At 43.9% G+C, this 24,096-nt stretch overlaps 1 protein-coding gene across 2 annotated transcripts; it reads right to left on the bottom strand.

Annotated features, from left to right (window-relative positions):
* Window positions 1–4,955: 4,955 nt before the first annotated feature.
* rsf1a (remodeling and spacing factor 1a) lies at window positions 4,956–23,839 on the bottom strand. Of its 2 annotated transcripts, none has more exons than XM_070437554.1 (17): window positions 23,643–23,839; window positions 22,395–22,486; window positions 22,193–22,285; window positions 16,751–16,956; window positions 15,494–15,657; window positions 13,815–15,339; window positions 13,368–13,494; window positions 11,000–11,188; window positions 10,687–10,791; window positions 10,535–10,614; window positions 10,362–10,410; window positions 10,156–10,262; window positions 7,839–7,906; window positions 7,124–7,298; window positions 6,741–6,964; window positions 6,422–6,595; window positions 4,956–6,038 (listed from the first exon to the last, which is right to left on the bottom strand). In XM_070437554.1, exons 1-17 carry the CDS (start codon window positions 23,794–23,796, stop codon window positions 5,503–5,505), a joined length of 4,068 nt encoding a protein of 1,355 aa, XP_070293655.1. In that variant the 5' UTR covers window positions 23,797–23,839; the 3' UTR covers window positions 4,956–5,502. The 2 variants fall into 2 exon arrangements, with proteins under 2 accessions (XP_070293655.1, XP_070293653.1); XM_070437552.1 differs by having other exon boundaries at window positions 10,156–10,259; window positions 23,643–23,821.
* Window positions 23,840–24,096: the final 257 nt, after the last annotated feature.

Here is a 24,096-nt window from a genome sequence, read left to right as displayed (position 1 = left end):
GGTCGGGGGGTGTACGAGGAAGTGATTTTCCTCTTCCTACTAGCCGCACGAAAAGTTAAAAACAACATAACTACTTGGCCAAAGGTATGTGGACACCTGCTAGTCGAAAATCTAATTCCAAAATCATGGGCATTACTATGGAGTTGGTTCCCCCTTTGCTTCTATAACAGCCTCCACTCTTCTGGGGCGGCTTTCTACTAGATGTTGGAACATTGCTGCAGGGACTTGTTTCAATTCAGCCACAAGAACATTAGTGAGGTTGGGCACTGATGATGAGCAATTAGGTCTGGCTTGCAGTCTGCGTTCCAATTCATCCCAAAGGTGTTCAATGGGGTTGAGGTCAGGGCTCTGTGCAGGCCAGTCAAGTTCTTCCACACCCATCTCCATAAACCATTTCTGTATGGTCCTCGCTTTGTCATGTTGAAACAGGAAAGGTCCTTCCCCAAACAGTTGTGACAAAGCTGGAAGCACAGAATCGTCTAGAATCGGTGGTGGAAAAAGTATCCAATTGTCATACTTGAGTAAAAGTAAAGATTCATTATTAGAAAATGACAAGTAAAAGTGAAAGACCCAGTAAAATACTACTTGAGTAAAAGTCAGTATTTGGTTTTATTTGGTATTTGCTAAAATATACTTAAGCATCAAAATTAAAAGTATAAGTAATCTCATTTTCCTTATACTAAGCAAACCATTTTACATGTTTTAATTTTCAGAAAGCCAGGGGCACACTCCAACATACATACATAATTTACAAATTAAGCATTTGTGTTTAATGAGTCCAGAGGATCAGAGGCAATAGATGATCAGGGATGTTATCTTGATAATTGTGTGATTTGGACCATTTTCCTGTATTGCTAAGCATTCAAAATATAACAAGTACTTTAGGTGTCAGGGAAAATGTATGGAGTAAAAAGTACATTATTTTGTTAAGAAATGTAGTAAAGTAAAAGTTGTCAAAAATATAAATAGTAAAGTACAGATACCCCAAAAAACAACTTAAGTAGATACTTTAAAGTATTTTTACTTAAGTACTTTACACCACTGTCTAGAATGTCATTGTATACTGTAGCGTTTAGATTTCACTTCACTGGAACTAATGGGCCTAGCCCAAATCATGAAAAATAACCCCAGATCATTATTCCTCCACCACCAAACTTTACATTTGGCACTATGTAATAGGGAAGGCAGCGTTCTTCTGGCATCCACCAAACCCCGATTCATCTGTCGGACTGGCAGATGGTGAAGCATGATTCATCTCCGGAGTACAATGGCTGCAAGCTTTACACCATTCGAACCGACGCTTGGCATTGGGCATGGTGATTTTAAGCTTCAGTGTGACTGCTCGTCCATGGAAAACTATTTCATGAAGCTCCTGACGAACAGTTCTTGTGCTGTTGTTGCTTCCACAGGCAGTTTGTAACTCAGTGAGTGTTGAAACCGAGGACAGACGATTTTTATGCTCTTCAGCACTGACGAACTGACTTGTTGGAAAGGTGACATCCTATGACGATGCCACGTTGAAAGTATCTGAGTTCAGTAAGGCCTGTCGTGGCTGAATCAGAATTAGTTAGGTAACATATATAAATAAGATGTTTTAGATATCTTTATGCTTGTCATTAGAATGTCTTCTTTTGGACTATACTGTTGGCAGTTGCATTGGCCTTTCTCTCTAGGGAAAAGTCACTTGGGGCCCAGAGAGGGGAGGAGAATGGCAGTGTCTGGAACCATTGTATTACCCCTCTGTTGTGTTCAACTTATCTTTCATGGTATATGACCTAGAGAATCACTCCCCTTTCTGAGCTTGTCCAGGAGGGGGTGTATTTGAGATGGGAGTATCTAGAATTGACAATTGATATATGCCATTGGATGAGGTAATGTTTTCGTACTAAGTGGTACCAAGAACGAGATTACAATCTCGTCTTAAGAGACCAAACTGAACGATAATTTATACAAAACTTATGTTGTCCGGATTCTTTTGAGGCCCACTGCAATCTTCCTCTGCTCTTCAGAAATACAATTAATCAAAATAAGACCACTCCTGGTTACTCTGACATACTCCACTTTTTCAAGTGCATACTTCAATATTTGACACCTCAAACATGTTTCCCCACATACGCATCCTTACTCATCAAACGCTTCCCAACATTCATTATAATTTACACACGTATCCTCCACTCCAATTTTAGGCAATTTTCTTTTTGTTCCAGTTTTTGATATTACTGTTGTTCATTCAGAACATTCGTCTTCACCAAATGTACTCGACGCGCTGCTTAATTCCAACTCAGCATCCACTTCAGCCATCTTCCTCTCCACAATTCCTTCCTCTGACATACACTGTCAACTGTGGGACCTTATATAGACAGGTGTGGGCCTTTCTAAATCATGTCCAATCAATTGAATTTACCACAGGTGAACTCCAATCAAGTTGTAGAAACATCTTAAGGATGATCAATGGAAACAGGATGCACCTGAGCTCAATTTCGAGTCTCATAGCAAAGGGTCTGAATACTTATGCAAACATGTTTAAAAACCTGGTTTTGCTTTGTCGTTATCGGGTATTGTGTGTAGATTGAGGGAAAAAAATTATGTAATCCAGTTTAGAATAAGGCTGTAACGTAACAATGCTCTTATATATAGGCTATCAGGAGTCCAGCAGGCCCGCTGCCATCTCCTTGGCTCAACCTAAGTCTTCGTATGCGCCCCAAAATGGCACCCTATTCCCTATAGTAGGGCTCTGGTCCAAAGTAGTGCACTATATAGTGAATAGAAGTGCCTTCATCTTCCTGGTTTAAGATCTCTTCAGCTTTCTTTTGTCCAGATTTACAGTTGTTTTCCTGTGGAGGAGTGGTTGTCTCAGTGGTCTGGCAGAACTGTGTTGCGGTCACCATGGCCATAGGTAGTGGTACTGTCTGAGTTTACTGGGTTCTATACTTTGCTCTGGTGCATATTAACTTAAATATGCACCAGAGTTCCTCTGTGGAGATGGTTGAACCTTCCAGAAGGACAACCATCTCTGCAGCACTCCACCAATCAGGCCTTTATAGTAGAGTGGCCAAACGGAAGCCACTCCACAGTAAAAAGGCACATGACAGCCCACTTGGAGTTTGCCAAAAGGCACCTAAAGGACTCTCAGACCATGAGAAACAAGATTCTCTGGTTTGATGAAACCAAGCTTGAACTCTTTGGCCTGAACGCCAAGAGTCACATCTGGAGGAAACCTGGCACCATCCCTACGGTGAAGCATTGTGGTGGCAGCATCATGCTGTGGAGATGTTTTTCAGCAGCAGGGACTGGGAGACTAGTCAGGATCGAGTGAAAGATGAAGGGAGCAAAGTACAGAGAAATCCTTGATGAAAACCTGCTCCAGACCACTCAGAATCTTAGACTGGGGGCGAAGGTTCACCTTCCAACAGGACGACACTAAGCACATAGCCAAGACAACACAGGAGTGGCTTTGGGACAAGTCTCTGAATGTCCTTGAGTGGCCCAGCCAGAGACCGGACTTGAACCCGATCTAACATCTCTGGAGAGACCTGAAAATAGCTGTGCAGCGACACTCCCCATCCAACCTGAGAGAGCTTGAGAGGATCTGCAAAAAATGGGAGAAACTCCCCAAATACAGGTGTGCTAAGCTTGTAACATCATACCCAAGACAACCCGAGGCTGTAATCGCTGCCAAAGGTGCTTCAACAAAGTACTGAGTCAAGTGTCTGAATACTTATGTAAATGTGATATTTCAGTAGAATTTTTTATAAAATTGCTAAATATTCTGAACCTGTTTTTGCTTTGTCATTGAGTATTATTGCATGTAGATTGATGAGGAAGAAAAACAATACATTTTAGAATAAGGCTGTAACGTAACAATGTGGAAAAGGTCATGGGGTCTGAATACTTTCCGAATGCACGGTTTACACTGTAGTCTTTATCTGATACGGCATTATCAGTAAAATGTTTTTAAAAAACATTACCATAGGGTAGGTAGCCTAGTGGTTAAGGGCGTTGGGCCAGCAACCTAAAGGTCGCTGATTAGAATCCCCAAGCCGACTAGGTGAAATATGTGTTGATGTTCCCTTGAGCAAGGCACTTAACCCCACTTGCTCCTGTTACGTTGCTCTGGATAAGAGCATCTGCTAAATGAATTCAAATGTAAAAATCAAGTAGAACATAATCACAAATAATTTGTAGACCGCAAGAAGTCCAAACAGATATAATATTTGACTCAAACAATGACTAAAACTATTTCAAACCTTGCTTACATTTGTATACGATCATTTGTATACGATACATGGGAACAGATTTCCAAAATTAAAGCCACTTCAAACTGATTGGGGGGGCCAAATAAAACCACCATTTGTATAGTAAAAGATTTCAAAAGCAGATGACAAGGTGCATTTGTGAGATGCTTGAATATTGGTTTTTAATAACTTATAAAACACCTATGTTACAGCATCAACTATAAACATACTGTACATACACTGTGGATGAATAACAGGGTGATTTCTTTTTTTCAGACTGAACATTTCAAAATATTTGATATTTTGGGGGGGAGAAAACATAAGAACAATGAGCTGGAATGATAGAATCTACAAGAGGTTCAGATGGAACTCTGAGGATGAAAACAGAACAGACAGTGGACTGAGGACCAGATACAGCATTCACACCTGGGGCCATATTCATTAGGGCACACAGCAGCAAAATATTTTGCAAGTTCAGGTAGTCCCTCCCCGTTTCAGTCCTTTTTCTGACTTATGAATATGACCCCATCTTCTCAAATAGTAGTAGGTTGTAGAATGTATAGACTGGACTGGAGAGTAGTAGACTACTGTGGATAAATTATTCAGTCCTCACTGAGTGAGAGAAGGAACACTTCAACTAACACATAAAAGTCAACAGTGAATTGATTTACTGAACATAGCTAGTTAGATAGTTTGCCAGTGTCCATCTGCCAGCCCCCACTGTAGTTGTAACTGTGGTCAAATCTGCAAAGTGTAATTTGAGATGAATCAGCCTGTATGAATCTCTTTCTGGTAGTTATCTTCCTGGTTCACAGCAGAGCAACAGGAGCAGCTCTTCCATTGGTTTAAAACATCCAACTCACTATTTTATGGGATAATTAAACGCTCCAGTCCATTCACTCTCTCCTTCATGGTATATAGAACACAATTTTAGAGGGAGACAGAGAAGAGAGAAGGGAACATCTAGTATTTTACAGGATCAGCAGCCGAGCAGAGAGTATCTATGTACAGTCCAGAACAGCTGGAGAACAGCTAAGGAGGGTGTCTGTCTGGTGCTCAGGACAGTCCTTCACCCTCTGGCTGTGTATTGTGTTGTGTGTCTGTGTGTTGGATGGCGCTAGTGCGTTTGGTCCAGTAGTTATTCATCCTGTTTAGAGGAAGGGAGGAGGAGGGAAAGGAGGGATGATGAGGTAATGAGAGATCCAGTTGAAAGGTTGTTGGTGAAAGGCAAGAAAGTAAAACAAAATATAACTAAAAGTCTATGTCATCATGCGTCTGACTGGTCAGGAGGTGGGGGGCTGTTAGACCTGTTCTGCCCAGCTCTGGCTGCTCTGTCCCTGGGTAATGCTGCACTCTCAGACCCAGGCTGTGTTGAGCCTCTAGAGGGCTGCTGTCCATTAGGGCTGTTTGATTCCTTGTCTTTTGATGACGGCTTTCTCAGCTTCTTCTCCTCCTCTTCATCATCTTCTTCCTCGTCCTCCTCATTTCCCCCCTCTTTCTCCTCCTCTTCATCAGAGTCGATGCGGTTAAGTCGTTTGCGGATAGGACGATCTTCCTCGGATGACGACTCCGATTCCCCTTCATCGTTATCATCCTCATCATCTTTAGTGGAGGGTCTGCTTTTCTTCAGCAGAGCTAGACGTTTCTTCCGCTGTTCTATCAACACCTTCCTCCGCTTCCCTCTGCCCATCTTCTCTCCTCTCCTCTTCTTTCCCCTTGTTCTACTCTCCTCCACCTCTTCTTGCCGCCTCTTTCCCCTCATTCTCTTCTCTTCCTCCTCAGACTCTCTCGAATGGGAGGATTCTGAAATAGAGGGAGCGAGCGGCGGATTCATACAGCAGCAGGAGTTAACCCCGCATTCAGACACTAGCGGCAAAAACGTTCCTTTGCCCGGTGCAATGGAATCGATGGCTCTATTTTCTCTGCGTCTGGTGACGTGTTTTCCGCTTCATCCAGCCAACCAGAAAATGTTGGTTTAGGGACAGTGGTCGGTTTAGATTGGTTTAAATTTAGGAGGGGGAGGGGTGGAACGTTATCGGCACGCTTTCACTTGTAGAAGCGTTTTTTTCCGCTAGTGTCTGAATGCGGGTTGGTTATGAGTTGTTTACATTGACTAAATGACAGTCTGTCAAGTTCCACATGGACCTCCCTAATTGGGGGCAGGGATGGTAACCATAGTAACTGACCATCGCTGTTTGAGCTGGAGAGACGACGGCGGCGGGGTTTGGCCTTATCCTTATTGGTGGTTGCCTGGGAACACTCCGATTCTGACGTCTCGCGGTAGTTCACCTCCCGCTTCCGGCCCCTCCTTAAACCACACCTCTTCCTGTCTCCATCGCTGTCACTCAAATCACTGGTCTCTACAAAGAGAGAGAGAGAGAGAGAGAGAAGCAGAGAGAGAGAGTTGTTTTACTTTCAACGGAACATGTTCTTTAACATCCAGCACCAAACCTCTGGATTTCTGTGTGTCTTCTTTTCCCAACTCATATTCCAAGCCTTACTCACCCATCTCCTCTTCCTCTTCACTCTCCTCCTCCTCCTCCCCCCATCCTCTCCTCCGTCTGCGTGGGCGTTTCTTGCACTTTGCTGCGGTCCTGGAGGTTCTCTGTTTAGGTGCCCGTCTCTGTGCCCGTGTGGACTGGCTCACGAAGCCCGGGTCGCTGGCAAAGCTGTCCACATCACTGGCTGCTTCCTCATCACCTGACGCTACAAACTCCTCCTCCTCCGTACTACACACACACACACACGCGTTAAAAGTTTGCATTTATAGTTCTCAAACTAAATATTACTTTACAATATGGAGTGTAGCTCCAATGAGTATCACCCACCCATACATATATCCACAGAATTACTAGGACTGACTTAAGGCCAGTCAGGCACAAACACACCTGGCGCTGAGCTGAAACTCCTCCTCGCTCTCTGCAGCCGTGCTGTCGCTCTCCAGGTCGTTGAGTCTCCGCCTCTTCCTGCTCCTGGTGGGAGGGGCCTGAGCTGTGGTTGGTCCTCGTTTCTCCTTCCCCTCCTCTGATAGGATGGTGGCCATGTCCTTACCCCGCCCCACCTCTACACACAGGACCACAGGGTTACACACTCACAACAACAGGAACACAGGCAGGCCACTATTCTGTCATCTAAACCCTCTTGTTCCTCATATTGAATGCATCCAAAGTGACACTATATTTACTTTATATAGTGCACTACATTTGACCAGGACCCTTAGGGCTCTGGTCAAAAGTAGTGCACTATATAGGGCAGGGTTCCCAAACTGGCATCCTGTGGGCCAAATTTGATTTGCCCCCTAAAAAAAAAGATTTCCCCAATTATTCTCACGCATAATAGAGAGACAAGTGATCGTATACAAATGTAAGCAAGGTTTGAAATGATTACGTTTTAGTCAAATATTATATCTGTTTGGGCTTCTTGTGGTTAATTTGCAATCTACAAATTATTAGTAATTATGTTCCGGCCCCTGACCATCCGCTTAAGAAAAAAATCGTCCCACAGCTGAATCTAGTTGATGATCCCTGATATAGAGAATACGGTGGCATTTGAGACAGCCATTCAGTCCTCAGTCTACACACTCACTCCCTCTCTATTTCTCACCTCCTCCATCCTCATCTCTGACGTCTTCCTCTATCGCTTCATCAATGGCGTCATCAAAGTCATCAAACCTGGAACACACGCAGACACCACACACACACCAGGGTTTACGTTTTCCTAGTCAGTCCTAGGAAAACGTGGAGCCGGACACGCAGTGGAGAATGACTCCCCCCCTCTCATTGAAGAGAGAGGGGGCAGTTGATTTACAAACAGAAAGTTAATACTGTTAATATTATCTAGCCTACACAGTACATTGTGTACTTATAGTAAGCCCTCAGCAGTTGAAGTCATCCCCCTCCCCAGCCCTGAGTTGCCTCAGAGCCATAGCCTGTACCCGATAGGCATAAATAAATGTTTTAATATAAAGACCCATTCTGTACGGACCCAAGGACAACTAGACCCATTCCGTAAAAGACCTGGTTGGATCCAGACCCGGTCCGAGTGAGGAGAGCAGCAGAAAATAAATGTTTTAAGCTACATTATTAACCGGAGATGATAAAGCTTGAGAAGAGGGAAAGATGTACCACTCTAGGAAGGAGGGAGGGAGAGACAGCAACCAACCAAGCCGACTCACGCTATAGTAGACTATGGGTGGCAGGTAGCCTAGCGGTTAACAATGTTAGGTAGCAGCCTGCCTGTTGGCTCTTGGTCAGGGTAGCCTATCTTTCTCCTTTAACTTTGAATTCATTTTAGATATCTCCTAACTTTTGCCACACACGGAGGTAGGCGCTATGATGGTAGCCTGTAGTATATTGCTGCTCTGATGACTTATGATGGGCCATCAACAAGCTACACACGCCATGCTCCACTCTCGTGAAAAGCAAGAGCAGCAGCATCAATTATTCAATTTATCTCTCTACTGCAGCAGTCGGATATGAACGTGCCCTTCCGGACAAGTCAGTTAAAATTACACATACCCGAGACCCATGACAATCATATCAGATCCGACCCATGATATTATTTATAATTCTCGATCCGGACCTGCTCAGGTCCCAGATCGGGTCTCGGGTACAGGTGAATCCGTGAAGATCTCTAGCTCAAACTGAGCATGTTATGTCTCCATGAGACGCCATCTTAACTGACTTCACTTGGTTTCAATGCGCTATGGAGTCTTCACATAGGAATGAATGGTGTCATGTGATTGATGGCTTTGTCCATTCATATATACAGTCATTGGGACGTGACCGAGAAGATTTTAATTTTACCGGCCATTTGAGAAATTTACCAGACTCATATGCTTTGGGTGCGTAACCCATTAGGGCGTCCACCAACAGTGCTCGATTAAGCAGCCAATAAAACATCATTTTCAAACATTTGCCAAAATGCAATTCGTAGGAAAACGCCATTCTATACAGCCCACCTGGTGCGAGCAGTTTCATATGTGACAGAGATGAACATCTCTGTTAGAAACTTCGAATGAAGGGGAATCTGAAGACGCAACTAGGATGGGACACTAAAATGACTAGGATTGTGCCTTTGGCATCTGCACAACGAAAGAAAGTTAATATGAAAACCAATAGAACAGCAGAGAAATGCTGGTTTCAATGGCATATGAGGAAGTCTTTATAAAATAATTGCCTCCACGTTTCTATAGTGTGATTATTCCTAGGCTACTTTGAAGCAAGGTAAGACTCATAATATAGAGTAAAACATCCAGGTTTCAAACAATTAAGTATATGTTTTCAAAATGCATACTGCCTCCAGCTCACATTGCAAAGTAGTGGGTGACATGCTTTTAGCCTGCCTACCATAGCCCATGCACTTGAATGGGAGGCAGCGCTTCAATTACCAGTTGAGAAAAAAACAAATAGTAGCTCTTTATAAATCGTGGCCAACAAAACTGTTTTTAACACACAACTGCATTTAGAATTGTTGCGCAATGACACGTTTCACTCTAGCAGCAACAAGTTTGACAAGTGACATGCCGCTCATAGTATGCTATGTGATAAATAAACACATGACGACTAACGAAAATACACACTCCCCAATTTAATTTCACTAAATTTGGCAAATTAACCTATAGACCGATAAGCATGACGGTCAAATGCATTTACAGCGACTGACATTTCCATCAATGAATTCAACTAAATTTCAATTGGATTGTTTTTCCGGCTATATTTTATTTATTTTTCCTCTGCCAAAAGCCGGCAATTACGGAAACCCTTGCACACAAGCACACTATGAGACGGGAGAGTCACCATGACAACATGTTTTATTTGAGCTGTGCAGTCACTTCTCTTTCACACACACACACACACACACACACACACACAGCACACCACACACACACACACACACACACACACACACACACACACACCTGTAGCTGATACACTTCCTGGTTCTGGTAGACCTCCTTCCCAGGTTTTTGGTATTTTTTGCATCTTTCTTCTTCACCAGTTTCTCCTCTTCTTCCTCCCCTTCCTGCTAGAAACACATAACACACATACACAATTTCAGATTATGATAATTTATTTGACCTTCTAGACTAATTTTGCCTGATAGTACACACACAATTAGGCTTACAGGAATGATGTTCTCCACACTGATTCCCACATACACCAGACGCTCCCTCCTACAGAGACAAAACACACAGGAATTCCACAACCATTTCAGTGTGTTAGGTGTGTGTGTGTGTATGACAGTGTGTGAGTGAGACTGCGTGTGACGTGTGAGACTGTGTGTGGTCTGTGTGTTACCTCCTCTCAGCTCGGTCTCTTTTCTTCAGAGCGCAATCCAGATTTTGCAGCTGCTCCTCTAGTCTGTCACACAGCAGTTTCTACATAGACCAGGGACAGTGTTAAAACACGCACGCACGGACAAACACACACACACACTCTCTCTCACTTACGTGTTGGCAGGGCGGGCAGAACCATTCTCCCTCAGGTATGACCATGAGAGGGGGTCTGAGGCAGGCGGTGTGGTAACCACTATCACATGAATCACACAGCAGGATCTGCAGCAGAGAAACACACAGGTTGGTTTCAAACGGAGTGTACGCACATTCAGGTGCTGGGTGTAAATAAACTCATGAAATCAAGAATAGATAGTGATCTGCAGGGAAACAGTTGGCTTCACAGTAAAGCACACACAATATACCATAAGTCATTCAGATGCAGAGACAAAAACAAAAAAACAAAATCTCCTCCACACACACATCTCACCAGTTCGGGGTGGTTGGGGAGTCCACAGTGGCTGCAGGGATCTTCATTAGGCATCTCCTCTGATTGGCTAGAGTCATCTGAGTCACAAATACTTCCCTCCCTCCCTCTCTCCTCCTCTCCTCCCTCATTCGGTTTGCATCTCTTCGCTCGAGTGTTTGACCAGCGGGCGCCTCGCTGTCTTCGTCTGCTCTGTAAACACACGCACAAACGGTTACAATCAATCACATTGATAAACAACATTTTCTTGACAATGATCATTTTGATCTTCATACAAAGCCTTACACATCACTTACATCACTTAGATCTTATCTGTCGGAAAGATATCAATTTGTCTCTGTGAATGGTTTGTCCTCCGACAAATCAACTGTAAATTTCGGTGTTCCTCAAGGTTCCGTTTTAGGACCACTATTGTTTTCACTATATATTTTACCTCTTGGTGATGTCATTCGGAAACATAATGTTAACTTTCACTGCTATACGGATGACACACAGCTGTACATTTCGATGAAACATGGTGAAACCCCAAAATTGCCCTCGCTGGAAGCCTGTGTTTCAGACATAAGGAAGTGGATGGCTGCAAATGTTCTACTTTTAAACTCGGACAAAACAGAGATGCTTGTTCTAGGTCCCAAGAAACAAAGAGATCTTCTGTTGAAGCTGACAATTAATATTGATAATTGTACAGTCGTCTCAAATAAAACTGTGAAGGACCTCGGCGTTACTCTGGACCCTGATCTCTCTTTTGACAAATATATCAAGACTGTTTCAAGGACAGCTTTTTTCCATCTACGTAACATTGCAAAAATCTGAAACTTTCTGTCCAAAAATGATGCAGAAAAATGTATCCATGCTTTTGTCACTTCTAGGTTAGACTACTTGACTAGAACCCCAAAATTTGATCATATTACTCCAGTGCTAGCCTCCCTACACTGGCTTCCTGTTAAGGCAAGGGCTGATTTCAAGGTTTTACTGCTAACCTACAAAGCATTACATGGGCTTGCTCCTACCTATCTTTCCAATTTGGTCCTGCCGTACATACCTACACGTACGCTACGGTCACAAGACGCAGGCCTCCTAATTGTCCCTAGAATTTCTAAGCAAAGAGCTGGAGGGAGGGCTTTCTCCTATAGAGCTCCATTTTTATGGAATGGTCTGCCTACCCATGTGAGAGACGCAGACTCGGTCTCAACATTTAAGTCTTTACTGAAGGCTCATCTCTTCAGTAGGTCATATGATTGAGTGTAGTCTGGCCCAGGAGTGTGAAGGTGAACGGAAAGACAATGGAGCAACGAACCGCCCTTGCTGTCTCTGCCTGGCCAGTTCCCCTCTCTCCACTGGGATTCTCTGCCTCTAACCCTATTACAGGGGCTGAGTCACTGGCTTACTGGTGCTCTTCCATGCCGTCCCTAGGAGGGGTGCGTCACTTAAGTGGGTTTTAGTCACTGACGTGATCTTCCTATCTGGGTTGGCGCCTCCCCCCCTTGGGTTGTGCCATGGCGGAGATCTTTGTGGGCTATCCTCAGCCTTGTCTCAGGATGGTAAGTTGGTGGTTGAAGATATCCCTCTAGTGGTGTGGGGGCTGTGCTTTGGCAAAGTGGGTGGGGTTACATCCTGCCTGTTTGGCCCTGTCCGGGGGTATCGTCGGATGGGCCCACAGTGTCTCCCGACCCCTCCTGTCTCAGCCCCCAGTATTTATGTGTCGGGGGGCTAGGGTCAGTCTGTAATATCTGGAGTATTTCTCCTGTCTTGTCCCGTGTGAATTTAAGCAACCCCCCCCCTGACCATGGACTCAGGACTACCTGGCATGATGACTCCTTGCTGTCCCCAGTCCACCTGGCCGTGCTGCTGCTCTAGTTTCAACTGTTCTGCCTGCGGCTATGGAACCCTGACCTGTTCACCGGACGTGCTACCTGTCCCAGACCTGCTGTTTTCAACTCTCTAGAGACAGCAGGAGCGGTAGAGATACTCTGAACGATCGGCTATGAAAATCCAACTGACATTTACTCCTGAGGTGCTGATCTGTTGCACCCTCAACAACCACTGTGATTATTATTATTTGACCCTGCTGGTCATCTATGAACATTTGAGCATCTTGGCCATGTTCTGTTATAATCTCCACCCAGCACAGCCAGAAGAGGACTGGCCACCCCTCATAGCCTGGTTCCTCTCTAGGTTTCTTCCTAGGTTCTGGCCTTTCTAGGGAGTTTTTCCTAGCCACCGTGCTTCTACACCTGCATTGTTTGCTGTTTGGGGTTTTAGGCTGGGTTTCTGTACAGCACTTTGAGATAGCTGATGTAAGAAGGGCTTTATAAATACATTTGATTTGACTTATAAATTAGTAAATTGACTTTTAAAACAAAGTAGTTACCTTTACAGTCCTGCTTTGTCCCTCAGGGTTTGCTCTCTTCTTTTGCCATTGAGCAGTCTTCACCTCCTCTTCTTCCCTCCTCACTCCTGGGGGTGCATCTTGGCTCTTCACCTTGTTTGGGCTGGGTCTGTAGGTAGGGTTGATCAGTAAAATATCTAAATATCAAATTACAGAACAATAGACCCCTCCAAACACCACCAGCAGAGCTGGGGCACAGTTGGAGAAGATGGCCAAAGACAGTCAGAAGATGAGAGCCTTTGTTGCTGCTCTATAAGCTAGCAGGCACGACGGCGATGCGTGAGTGAGTGATATTACAGCAGAATATTCTATCTATTGTTCAGCTCTACATGATAAATTGTCACCTCAGTTGTTGTGATGAAAGAAGTTATGTTATGGTAATAATCATTGAGAAATTGTGATGGAAAGAGATTCTATCATGGACCTTACCTGCAGATCCGAGCCGATCTCCGCAGAGACCTCCCATCTCCCTGCTCCTCCCCCTTCTCCTCCTCTTCTCTCACGTTCTCTATCCTCTGGTTGGGAGGGATTTTTATCTTCAGCCTGATCCCTTCTTTCTGCAGCTCAGAGGAGGCCTCAAGGGGACCCGGCCGGTCTGCTGCTCCATGCCCAGCTCCCCTCACCCCGGCATGGGCTGGTGTGTCTGTGCTGAGGGCCTCTCCCTGGTCCCTCTGTCCTTCTACAGTCTGGCTGTTCTTTGACTCCTGCTCCTTCTCTCCTGAAGTACTCTTCTTCTCCTCTTCCTCTGTTCCATGGCATCCCTCGCTTTTCTCCATATGGAGGGTGGTCTTTTTCTCTTTCTCTTCTTTTTCTTTTGGGTTGTCATCCCTCTCTCCAGACAGGTCTCCATCTAACCTCTCCCTCGCTTTCTCTCTTCCATCCTCTCCTAACCTCTCCCTTGATCTCCCTCCTTTCTCCTTCCTTTCCCTCTCCTCTCTTCCTGCCTGTCTCTCCTGTCCTCTAGGCTCCAGGGGTGTTGGGGCTTCAGTCTCTCCCCAGCCAGGACTCTTCCTCACCAGGACTGACTGCCTGCTCCTCTCCTTGTCTGGAGCTCTGGCCCTCTCCTCCCCCTCCTCTGACCCTGGTCTGGTTCTCTCCGTACAGACCGATCCGCCATCTTGTTGCTGCGACACCGGCCTGCAGATGACCCCCACATGACCTATACCCCCTGTGAGCCCTCCAAGCCCGTTTAGGGGAGCTCCCCCATTGGTCAACTCCTCTGGCAGTGGGACAGCTAGGCCCCCAGGTGGCGCTGACTGCCTCCCCAGCTGCTCCTCCTTGGTATGTGTTACTGAAGGGTTACGGACAATGATGCTACTGCTAGTACTGCTGCTATGGCTGTTGTTGTTGTGTTGGTTGCTGTGCATGTCATTGTTGTGATGTGTATTGCTATGGTGACGGTTAGCGCCAAAGAGCTCTCTCTTCTTCAGTGGTATCTTGGCCTGCTGGTCGGTCCTCAGGGCCCGCTCCGCTTCCTCCTTCACAGGAGGAACTTCCTGTTTTGTCATTGCCGAGACGGGCGCCATGACGACGGAGACAGCATTGCTAGGGGAGTTGTTAAGCGTTTGGGTCTCCTCTTTGACGAGCGCGGTGATGGTGCTCACTCTGTTGTCAATCACTTCTGACCTCTCCTCCTTCCTCACACTCTGTGTCTCTCCCTCTTCTTTCTCCTCATATTTTTTCATTTCCTTTTCTTCCTTCATCTCAACTGCAAAGTTTTCCTCTTTCACTGAGAAAGGTTCAGGTTTGGTTGGGTTTTCCTTCTCTGCTAACGATGCCATGTTGTCATCCGTACTAGTGGATTCTGGGTAGGTAGATGATCTACTCTTTTCTCGCTTATCCTCCTCTTCCTCCTTCTTCTCTCTCTCTTTACTCTTGTTCTTGTCTTCCTCAGCCTTCCTCTTCTGTCTTGCCTCCTCCTCTTCCTCCTCCTTTACCTCTCCTCCAGCCTCGCCTTGAAAAATCATCACAGATGTTGACATGTTATATTGCAGCTCTGGTTCCAACATTCATTTATAATAACACAATTATAATATGTCAGTAGTAACAACACAATCATAATACTAGTAACTACACCATCATATTACTAGTAACAACAGAAATCTTACCCTCCTCTGTGTGTCTTCTCCCCCTCTCCACAGGCGTGGCAAAGTTGGATCCTCCCTCCTTCTCTCTGTCCATCTCTTTCTCTCTCTCGGTCTCTCCCTCCTTGTGTTCTGGGTCCAGCTGGGTCTTCAGGAGGTCCAGAGCATCGGCCAAGTCGTTCCGGGTTCTGAGGACAAACAGAACATTCTGATAGAATATTCTGAACATACAGTGCGGTAAAAAAGTATTTGCCCCGTTTCTGATTTTCTCTATTTTTGCATATTCTTTGATAATGAGCGTTATCAGATCTTTAATCAAAACCTAATATTAGATAAAGGGAACCTGAGTTTACAAATAAGCACCAAAAAAATGTATACTTATTTTATTTATGTAAGTGACAAAGTTATGCAACACCCAATTCCACTGTCTGAAAAAGTAATTGCCCCCTTACACTCAATAACTGGTTGTGCCTCCTTTAGCTGCAATGACTGCAACCAAATGCTTCCTGTAGTTGTCGATCAGTCTCTCACATCGCTGTGGAGGAATTTTGGTCCACTCTTGCATGCAGAACTGCTTTAACTCGGCAACATTTGTGGGTTTTCAAGCATGAACTGCTCGTTTCAAGTCCTTCCACAACATGTCAATTGGGATTAGGTCTGGACTTTGACTAGGCCATTCCAAAACTTAAAATGGATTGCTTTTTAACCATTTTCATGTAGACTGATTGTGTGTTTTGGACCATTGTCTTGCTGCATGACACAGCTGCTCTTTAGTTCACAGACGTTTTGGAATGGCCTAGTCAAAGTCCAGACCTAATCCCAATTGACATGTTGTGGAAGGCCTTGAAACGAGCAGTTCATGCTTGAAAACCCACAAATGTCGCAGAGTTAAAGCATGGAAGAATTATCCAAAATTCCTCCACAGCGACGTGAGAGACTGATCAACAACTACAGGAAGCGTTTGGTTGGAGTCTTTGCAGTTAAAGGTGCAACAACCAGTTATTGAGGTCACAATTACTTTTTCACAAAGTGGCATTGGGTGCTGCATAACTTTTTTTATGAAATATGTAATTGTTGTGTTATTTGTTCACTCAGGCTCCCTTTATCTAATATTAGGTTTAGGTTGAAGATCTGATAACATTCAGTATCAAAAATATGCAAAAGTAGAGAAAATTAGCAAGGGAGCAAATACTTTTTCACAGCACTGTACATATACCCTTTCTCTCTTCTCAGATGCTCCAACTAGGGTTGCAAAAAATACATGCATCCATCCATCATTACCTGACGATACATCTCCAGGTGGATCCGTCCCAGTCGTCCTGTTCCTCTGTATACAGGCGAATGTTGTGTTGGGCGTCAGTCTGCAGCCAGTACATCAGGCCCTGTCTGTCTCTGCCCAAGGGCTGCAGCCTCATTGCCTCCGCCTCCTCCTCGTTCACCAACGTCTTGAACTTCAGGTTGTCATCAAACTGGATCTCACACAGGTACTGGGGTCAGAGAGACGAGGGGGTTAGGGTCAGACAGAGAGAAGAAAACAGTACAGTGCCTTCAGAAAGTACTCACACCCCTTTACTTTTTCCACATTTCATTGCCATTTTTTTGTCAACGATCTACACAAAATACTCTAATTTCAAAGTGAAAAAATAAATTTAAAAATGATTAATGGAAAACAAATATATGTTAAGAATCACCTTCAGCAGCAATTACAGTTGTGGGTCTTTCTGGGTTAGTCTCTAAGACCTTTGTAAACCTGGATTGTATAATATTTGCCAATTTTTTTCTTTTTTAAATTCTTCAAGCTCTGTCAAGTTGGTTGTTGATCATTGCTAGACAGCCATTTTCAAGTCTTGCCATAGATTTTAAGCCGGATAAGTAAAAACTGTAACTAGGCCACTCAGGAATATTCAATATTCAAGCAACTCCAGTGTATAATTGGCCTTGTGTTTTAGGTTATTGTCCTGCTGAAAGGTGGATTTCTCTCCCAGTGTCTGTTGGAAAGCAGACTGAACCAGATTTCCCTCTAAGATTTTGCCTGTGCTTAGCCCTATTCCGTTAATTTTTTTATTTTTTAAAACTCCCTCGTCCTTGCCGATGACAAGAATACCCATAACATGATGCAGCCACCACCATGCTTGAAAATATGAAGAGGTGTATGTGTTAGATTTGCCCCAAACATAATGCTTTGTATTCTGGACAAAAATATAATTTCTTTGCCTCATTTATTTCAGAATTACTTTAGTGCCTTATTGCAAACAGGATGCATGTTTTGTAATATTTTTTATTCTGTACAGGCTTCCTTCTTTTCAATCTGTCATTTAGGTTAGTATTGTGGAGTAACTAAACTCAGCAAAAAAAAGAAACGTCCTCTCACTTTCATCTGCATTTATTTTCAGCAAACTTACCATGTGTAAATATTTGTATGAACCTATCAAGATTCAACAACTGAGACATAAACTGAACAAGTTCCACAGACACGTGACTAACAGAAATTGAGTAATGTGACCCTGAACAATGGGGGGGGAAAGTAACAGTCAGTATCTGGTGTGGCCACCAGCTGCATTAAGTACTAGAGGTTGACCGATTAATCGGGGCGATTTCAAGTTTTCATAACAATCGGTAATCAGCATTTTTGGACACTGATTTTGGCCGATTACATTGCACTCCACGAGGAGACTGCGTGGCAGGCTGACTACCTGTTATGTGAGTGCAGCAAGGAGCCAAGGTAAGGTGCTAGCTAGCATTAAACTTATCTTATAAAAAACAATCAATCTTAACATAATCATTAGTTAACTACACATGGTTGATGATATACTAGTTTATCTAGCTTGTCCTATGTTGCATATAATCGATGCGGTGCCTGTTAATTTATCATTGAATCACAGCTTACTTCGCCAAACGGGTGAGTTAACAAGCGCATTCGCGAAAAAAGCACTGTCGTTGCACCAATGTGTACCTAACCATAAACATCAATGCCTTTCTTAAAATCAATACACAAGTATATATTTTTAAACCTGCATATTTACCGTAATTTCTGGACTATTAAGCGCACCTGAATATAAGCCGCACCCACTGAATTTAAAAAAAAATATGTATTTTGTACATAAATAAGCCGCACATGTCTATAAGCCGCAGGTGCCTACCGGTACATTGAAACAAATTAACTTTACACAGCCTTTAAACGAAACACGGCTTGTAACAAAAATAAATAGGCTTTTAAACATAACACGGCTTGTAACAAAAATAAATAGGCTTTAACGAAACACGGCTTGTAACAAAAAAAAAAAAAATAGCAGTCAAACAGTAGCCTACCAAGAAAGTCATTGGTCACTATCTTCCTCCTCCTGTGCACTGAAACCACTGAAGTCATCTCCTTCGGTGTTGGAGTTGAATAGCCTCAGAATTGCTTCATCCGATGTTGGATCGTTTTCATTTTCGCTCGTCACTTTCATCCGGAGGCAAATTCCCCGCTGAGCTCATGCTGCCCTCTTCAACACGCAGCAGTCCAGCCTTTCGAAACCCGTTGATGATAGTGGATTTTTTGACAATGCTCCACGCTGTCAGCACCCACTGGCATGATGGGAAGTTTGAGCGCGCTCGATTTACGTCACATTATGTGACGTGCTCAGTTTTTTGGCGGCATGAATCTTGTGAAAGCGGGAAAAATCCATAAATTAGCCGCGTCATTGTATAAGCCGCGAGGTTCAAAGCGTGGGAAAAAGTAGCGGCTTATAGTCAGGATATTACGGTAGTTAAAATTGCCTGCTAACATGAATTTCTTTTAATTAGGGAAATTGTGTCACTTCTCTTGCGTTCTGTGCAAGCAGAGTCAGGGTATATGCAGCAGTTTGGGCCGCCTGGCTCGTTGCGAACTGTGTGAAGACCATTTCTTCCTAACAAAGACCGTAATTAATTGTCCAGAATTGTACATAATTATGACATAACATTGATGGTTGTGCAATGTAACAGCAATATTTAGACTTAGGGATGCCACCCGTTAGATAAAATACGGAACGGTTCCATATTTCACTGAAAGAATAAACGTTTTGTTTTCAAAATTATAGTTTCCAGATATGACCATATTAATGACCTATGGCTCGTATTTCTGTGTGTTATTATACTATAATTAAGTCTAGGATTTGATAGAGCAGTCTGACTAAGCGGTGGTAGGCAGCAGCAGGCTCGTAAGCGTTCATTCAAACAGCACTTTCCTGCATTTGCCAGAAGCTCTTCGCTCTTCTTCAAGCATTGCGCTGTTTATGACTTCATGCCTATCAACTCCCAAGATTAGGCTGGCAATAATAAAGTACCTATTAGAACATCCAATAGTTAAAGGTATATGAAATACAAATGGTATAGAGAGAAATAGTCCGATAATAACTACAACCTAAACCTTCTTACCTGGGAATATTGAAGACCCATGTTAAAAGGAACCACCAGCTTTCATATGTTCTAAGCAAGGAACTTAAACGTTAGCTTTTTTACATGGCACATATTGCACTTTTACTTTCTTCTCCAACACTTTGTTTTTGCATTATTTAAACCAACTTGAACATGTTTCATTATTTATATGAGACTAAATTGATATAATTGATGTATTATACTAAGTTAAAATAAGTGTTCATTCAGTATTGTTGTAATTGTCATTATATATATATATAAATAAAAATCGGTATCTGCTTTTTTTGGTCCTCCAATAATCGGTATCGGCGTTGAAAAATTATAATCGGTCGACCTCTATTAAGTACTGCTGTGCATCTCCTCCTCATGGACTCCACCAGATTTGCCAGTTCTTGCTGTGAGATGTTACCCCACTCTTCCACCAAGGCACCTGCAAGTTCCCGGACATTTCTGGGAGGAATGGCCCTAGCCCTCACCCTCCGATCCAACAGGTCCCAGACGTGCTCAATGGGATTGAGATCCGGGCTCCTCGCTGGCCATGGCAGAACACTGATATTCCTGTCTTGCAGGAAATCACGCACAGAACGAGCAGTGGCATTGTCATGCTGGAGAGTCATGTCAGGATGAGCCTGCAGGAAGGGTACCACATGAGGGAGGAGGATGTCTTCCCTGTAATGCACAGCGTTGAGATTGCCTGCAATAACAACAAGCTCAGTCTGATGATGCTGTGACACACCGCCCCAGACCATGACGGACCCTCCACTTCCAAATCGATCCCGCTCCAGAGTACAGGCCTCGGTGTATCGCTCATTCCTTTGACGATAAACGCGAATCCGACCATCACCCCTGGTGAGACAAAACCGCGACTCGTCAGTGAAGAGCACTTTTTGCCAGTCCCGTCTGGTCCAGCGACGGTGGGTTTGTGCCCATAGGCGACGTTGTTGCCGGTGATGTCTGGTGAGGACCTGCCTTACAACAGGCCTACAAGCCCTCAGTCCAGCCTCTCTCAGCCTATTGTTGTTGCCATCCTGTACCTGTCCCGCAGGTGTGATTTTCGAATGTACCGATCCTGTGCAGGTGTTGTTACACGTGGTCTGCCACTGCGAGGACCATCAGCTGTCCATCCTTTCTCCCTGTAGTGCTGTCTTAGGCGTCTCACAGTACAGACATTGCAATTTATTGCCCTGGCCACATCTGCAGTCCTCATGCCTACTTGCAGTATGTCTAAGACACATTCACGCAGATGAGCAGGGACCCCGGGCATCTTTCTTTTGGTGTTTTTCAGTCAGTAGAAAGGCCTCTTTAGTGTCCTAAATTTTCATAACTGTGACCTTAATTGCCCACTGCCTGTAAGCTGTTAGTGTCTTAACGACCGTTCCACAGGTGCATGTTCATTAATTGCTTATGGTTCATTGAACAAGCATGGGAAACAGTGTTTAAACCCTTTACAGTGAAGATCTGTGAAGTTATTTGGATTTTTACAAATTATCTTTGAAAGACAAGGTCCTGAAAAAGGGCAGTGTCTTTTTTTGCTGAGTTTACAATGTTGTTGATCCATCCTCAGTTCTCTCCTATCACAGCCATTTAACTCTGTAACTGGTTTAAAATCACCATTGGCCTCATGGTGAAATCCCTGAGCAGTATCCGTACTCTCCGTCAACTGAGTTAGGAAGGACGCATGTAGCTTTGTAGTGACTGGGTGTATTTATACACCATCCAAAGTGTAATTAATCGCTTCACCATGCTCAAAGGGATATTTAATGTCATTTTTTCCCTTTTTTTTTTATACCAATCTTCCAATAGGTGCCCTTCTTTGCAGTTTCGTTGTTGTATCTGTGCTTGAAATTCACTCCTCGGCTGAGGGATCTTACGGGTAATTGTATGTGTGGGGTACAGAGATGAGTCATTCAAAAATCATGTTAAACACTATTATTTCACACAGAGTTAGTCCATGCAACTTATTATCTGACTTGTTAAGCACATTTGTACTACTGTTATTTAGGCTTGCCATACAAAGGGGTTGAATACTTATTGACTCAAGATATTTCAGCTTTTAATTTTGTATTAAATATGTAAATATTTCTAAAAACATTATTCCACTTTGACATTATGGGGTATTGTGTGTAGAACAGTGACACAAAGTCTACATTTAATAGATTTTAAATTCAGGCTGTAACAACAAACTGTGGAAAAAGTCAAGGGGTGTGAATACTTTCTGAAGGCACTGTATATTATCAATATGCTGTTCATACATAGAGTAGARGTCACAGCAGACGTAAAGAGGTAGACTAGTGTGATAGTCTGCACAATATGTGTGTGTCTTACTTTGAGGATGCTGGTTTTGCACTCCATGCTCAAATCCTGGTAGCCCTTGTGTTCCAGCTCCCATGCCCAGCTACTGTTGATGTCCTGGCATACCTGGATGACAAATATACAGTCATTACAGGTGTACACACACGCACACGCACACACACACACACACACACACACACACACACACACACACACACACACACACACAGCTCACCTTAGCCAGGTACCTCTCCCACTTGTCTGCAGACACAGACTTGCCAAGCTTCCTCAGGAGCTTGACATGCAGCTCCACCAGCGGCTTGGGAACTGAGAGAGATACACAGAGATAATACATTAGTTAATACATTATTTTGTTATAAAACTAAACACACGGTCATAACACCAGCTTGTATAACACTAAACACCTATTACAACACCCAATGTGCTGTGGGAATACAAAAAAAAATCAACATTCTCCTTCATTTTTTCTGACCGTCTGTGTAATTCACATTGATTCACACTTTCTTAAAATTATTCTCAAAGATCTAGCTAACAGTGGCACGGGTGGAGGTAAGATCAACAACAACTGTGATTCATTGTCATTTTTTGCATTAATATAAAAAACACGACGACGTTTTTGGTGAACAAGGGAGGGAATGTGGAAAAAGCTAACAACGTTATCGCGGAAGTCTACATACAGTTAACTAACTAGCTAGCTAATAACAACATATTTCCTACAGATACTGTAACGTTAGTAGCTAGCTAGGTACGCCACACACTGCTAGCCAGATAGCTAGCTGGCTAAATCGTGACAAGAAAGCCTCAGTAGCTACCATTGTCTCTAAAGAGGATTTAAATAGTTAAAAACTGTGGCAAATGTACAGTCTGAGGAATTTGAAATCAGCGGTATTTTATTGGAATGAATTGATAGCCACCAGCAAAACTAATGTTAGCTTGGTTTAGCATGAAGTTGGCTAGCACGGCTATATCACGCATTGCGCCTGCGCGACATTGACAGTCAGCCACCCTGTACTTGCCAAGTAACGTTCGTGTTTTTATCGGACTATTTTGACAACTGTTTACGACACGATTTGCCACAATACGAGATCGATTCTATTCAAACAGTATTTACTCATACACACTGGGGCTGAGTTTGATACTTTTCTTGCACTAGTATGGGCAGGCAAGCATGGAAAAGTACACCTGATCACTAGCTAGCTAGCTAACAAAATGAAGCTAGGTAACTAGCTGGTTTGGTAATTCAAGCAGGAATGGCAAGTTAGCTACTTATCAAATAGTTAAGTAACGGTACATCTAGCTAGCTACATCAATCAGTAACGTTAGCCAGTTATACCCAGGCACATGTCACAGTGTGTGTGTGGAACCCCCCAGCCAGCTAGCTGTACTGGCTCCCCCCTGACCACCCAGCTAGCTAGCAAGTCAGTGATGAGGATGCTGAGACCCTCTTCCTCTCCCTTCCCACCTGTCGATGTGTCCCGGAGATACCTCTCCATCTGCGGAAACGTGAGTTCGGGGAGGTCCAGGGCTTGTCCGTAGCGCTCCAGGAACGAGCAGACCACTGCGAAACTGGGGCAGAGACCGGGGTTTGAGCCCTGCGCTGCCGCTAAAGCAGCCATTTTTCCAGCCGGGGAGTAGGATGAGAATGAACGGAGTTGGGAGGACAGAAAAGAGCCCAGAATTCAGCGCGCCAACATCGCATCGTGGGTGGCTCTGTGACCAGGTAGTCCCCCCCACCTCTACCCCCCAGGGACGCAAGTTTCAAACATCAAGAATGTTATTGTTGTGGTTTATTATCTAGGCCCATATGATTACTAAACATTTCATGACCTAGTAGGAAAATGAGTCATATAGCTAGCAGGCATATTTTAGGTGCTCTACAGTCTATATGTTATAACGTTGCGGCCATCGTGCATAAT

Source organism: Salvelinus sp. IW2-2015, linkage group LG4p, assembly GCF_002910315.2.
Source record: "Salvelinus sp. IW2-2015 linkage group LG4p, ASM291031v2, whole genome shotgun sequence".
Classification (NCBI taxonomy): Eukaryota; Metazoa; Chordata; class Actinopteri; order Salmoniformes; family Salmonidae; genus Salvelinus; species Salvelinus sp. IW2-2015.
This window is presented reverse-complemented; position numbering and strand designations above follow the sequence as displayed.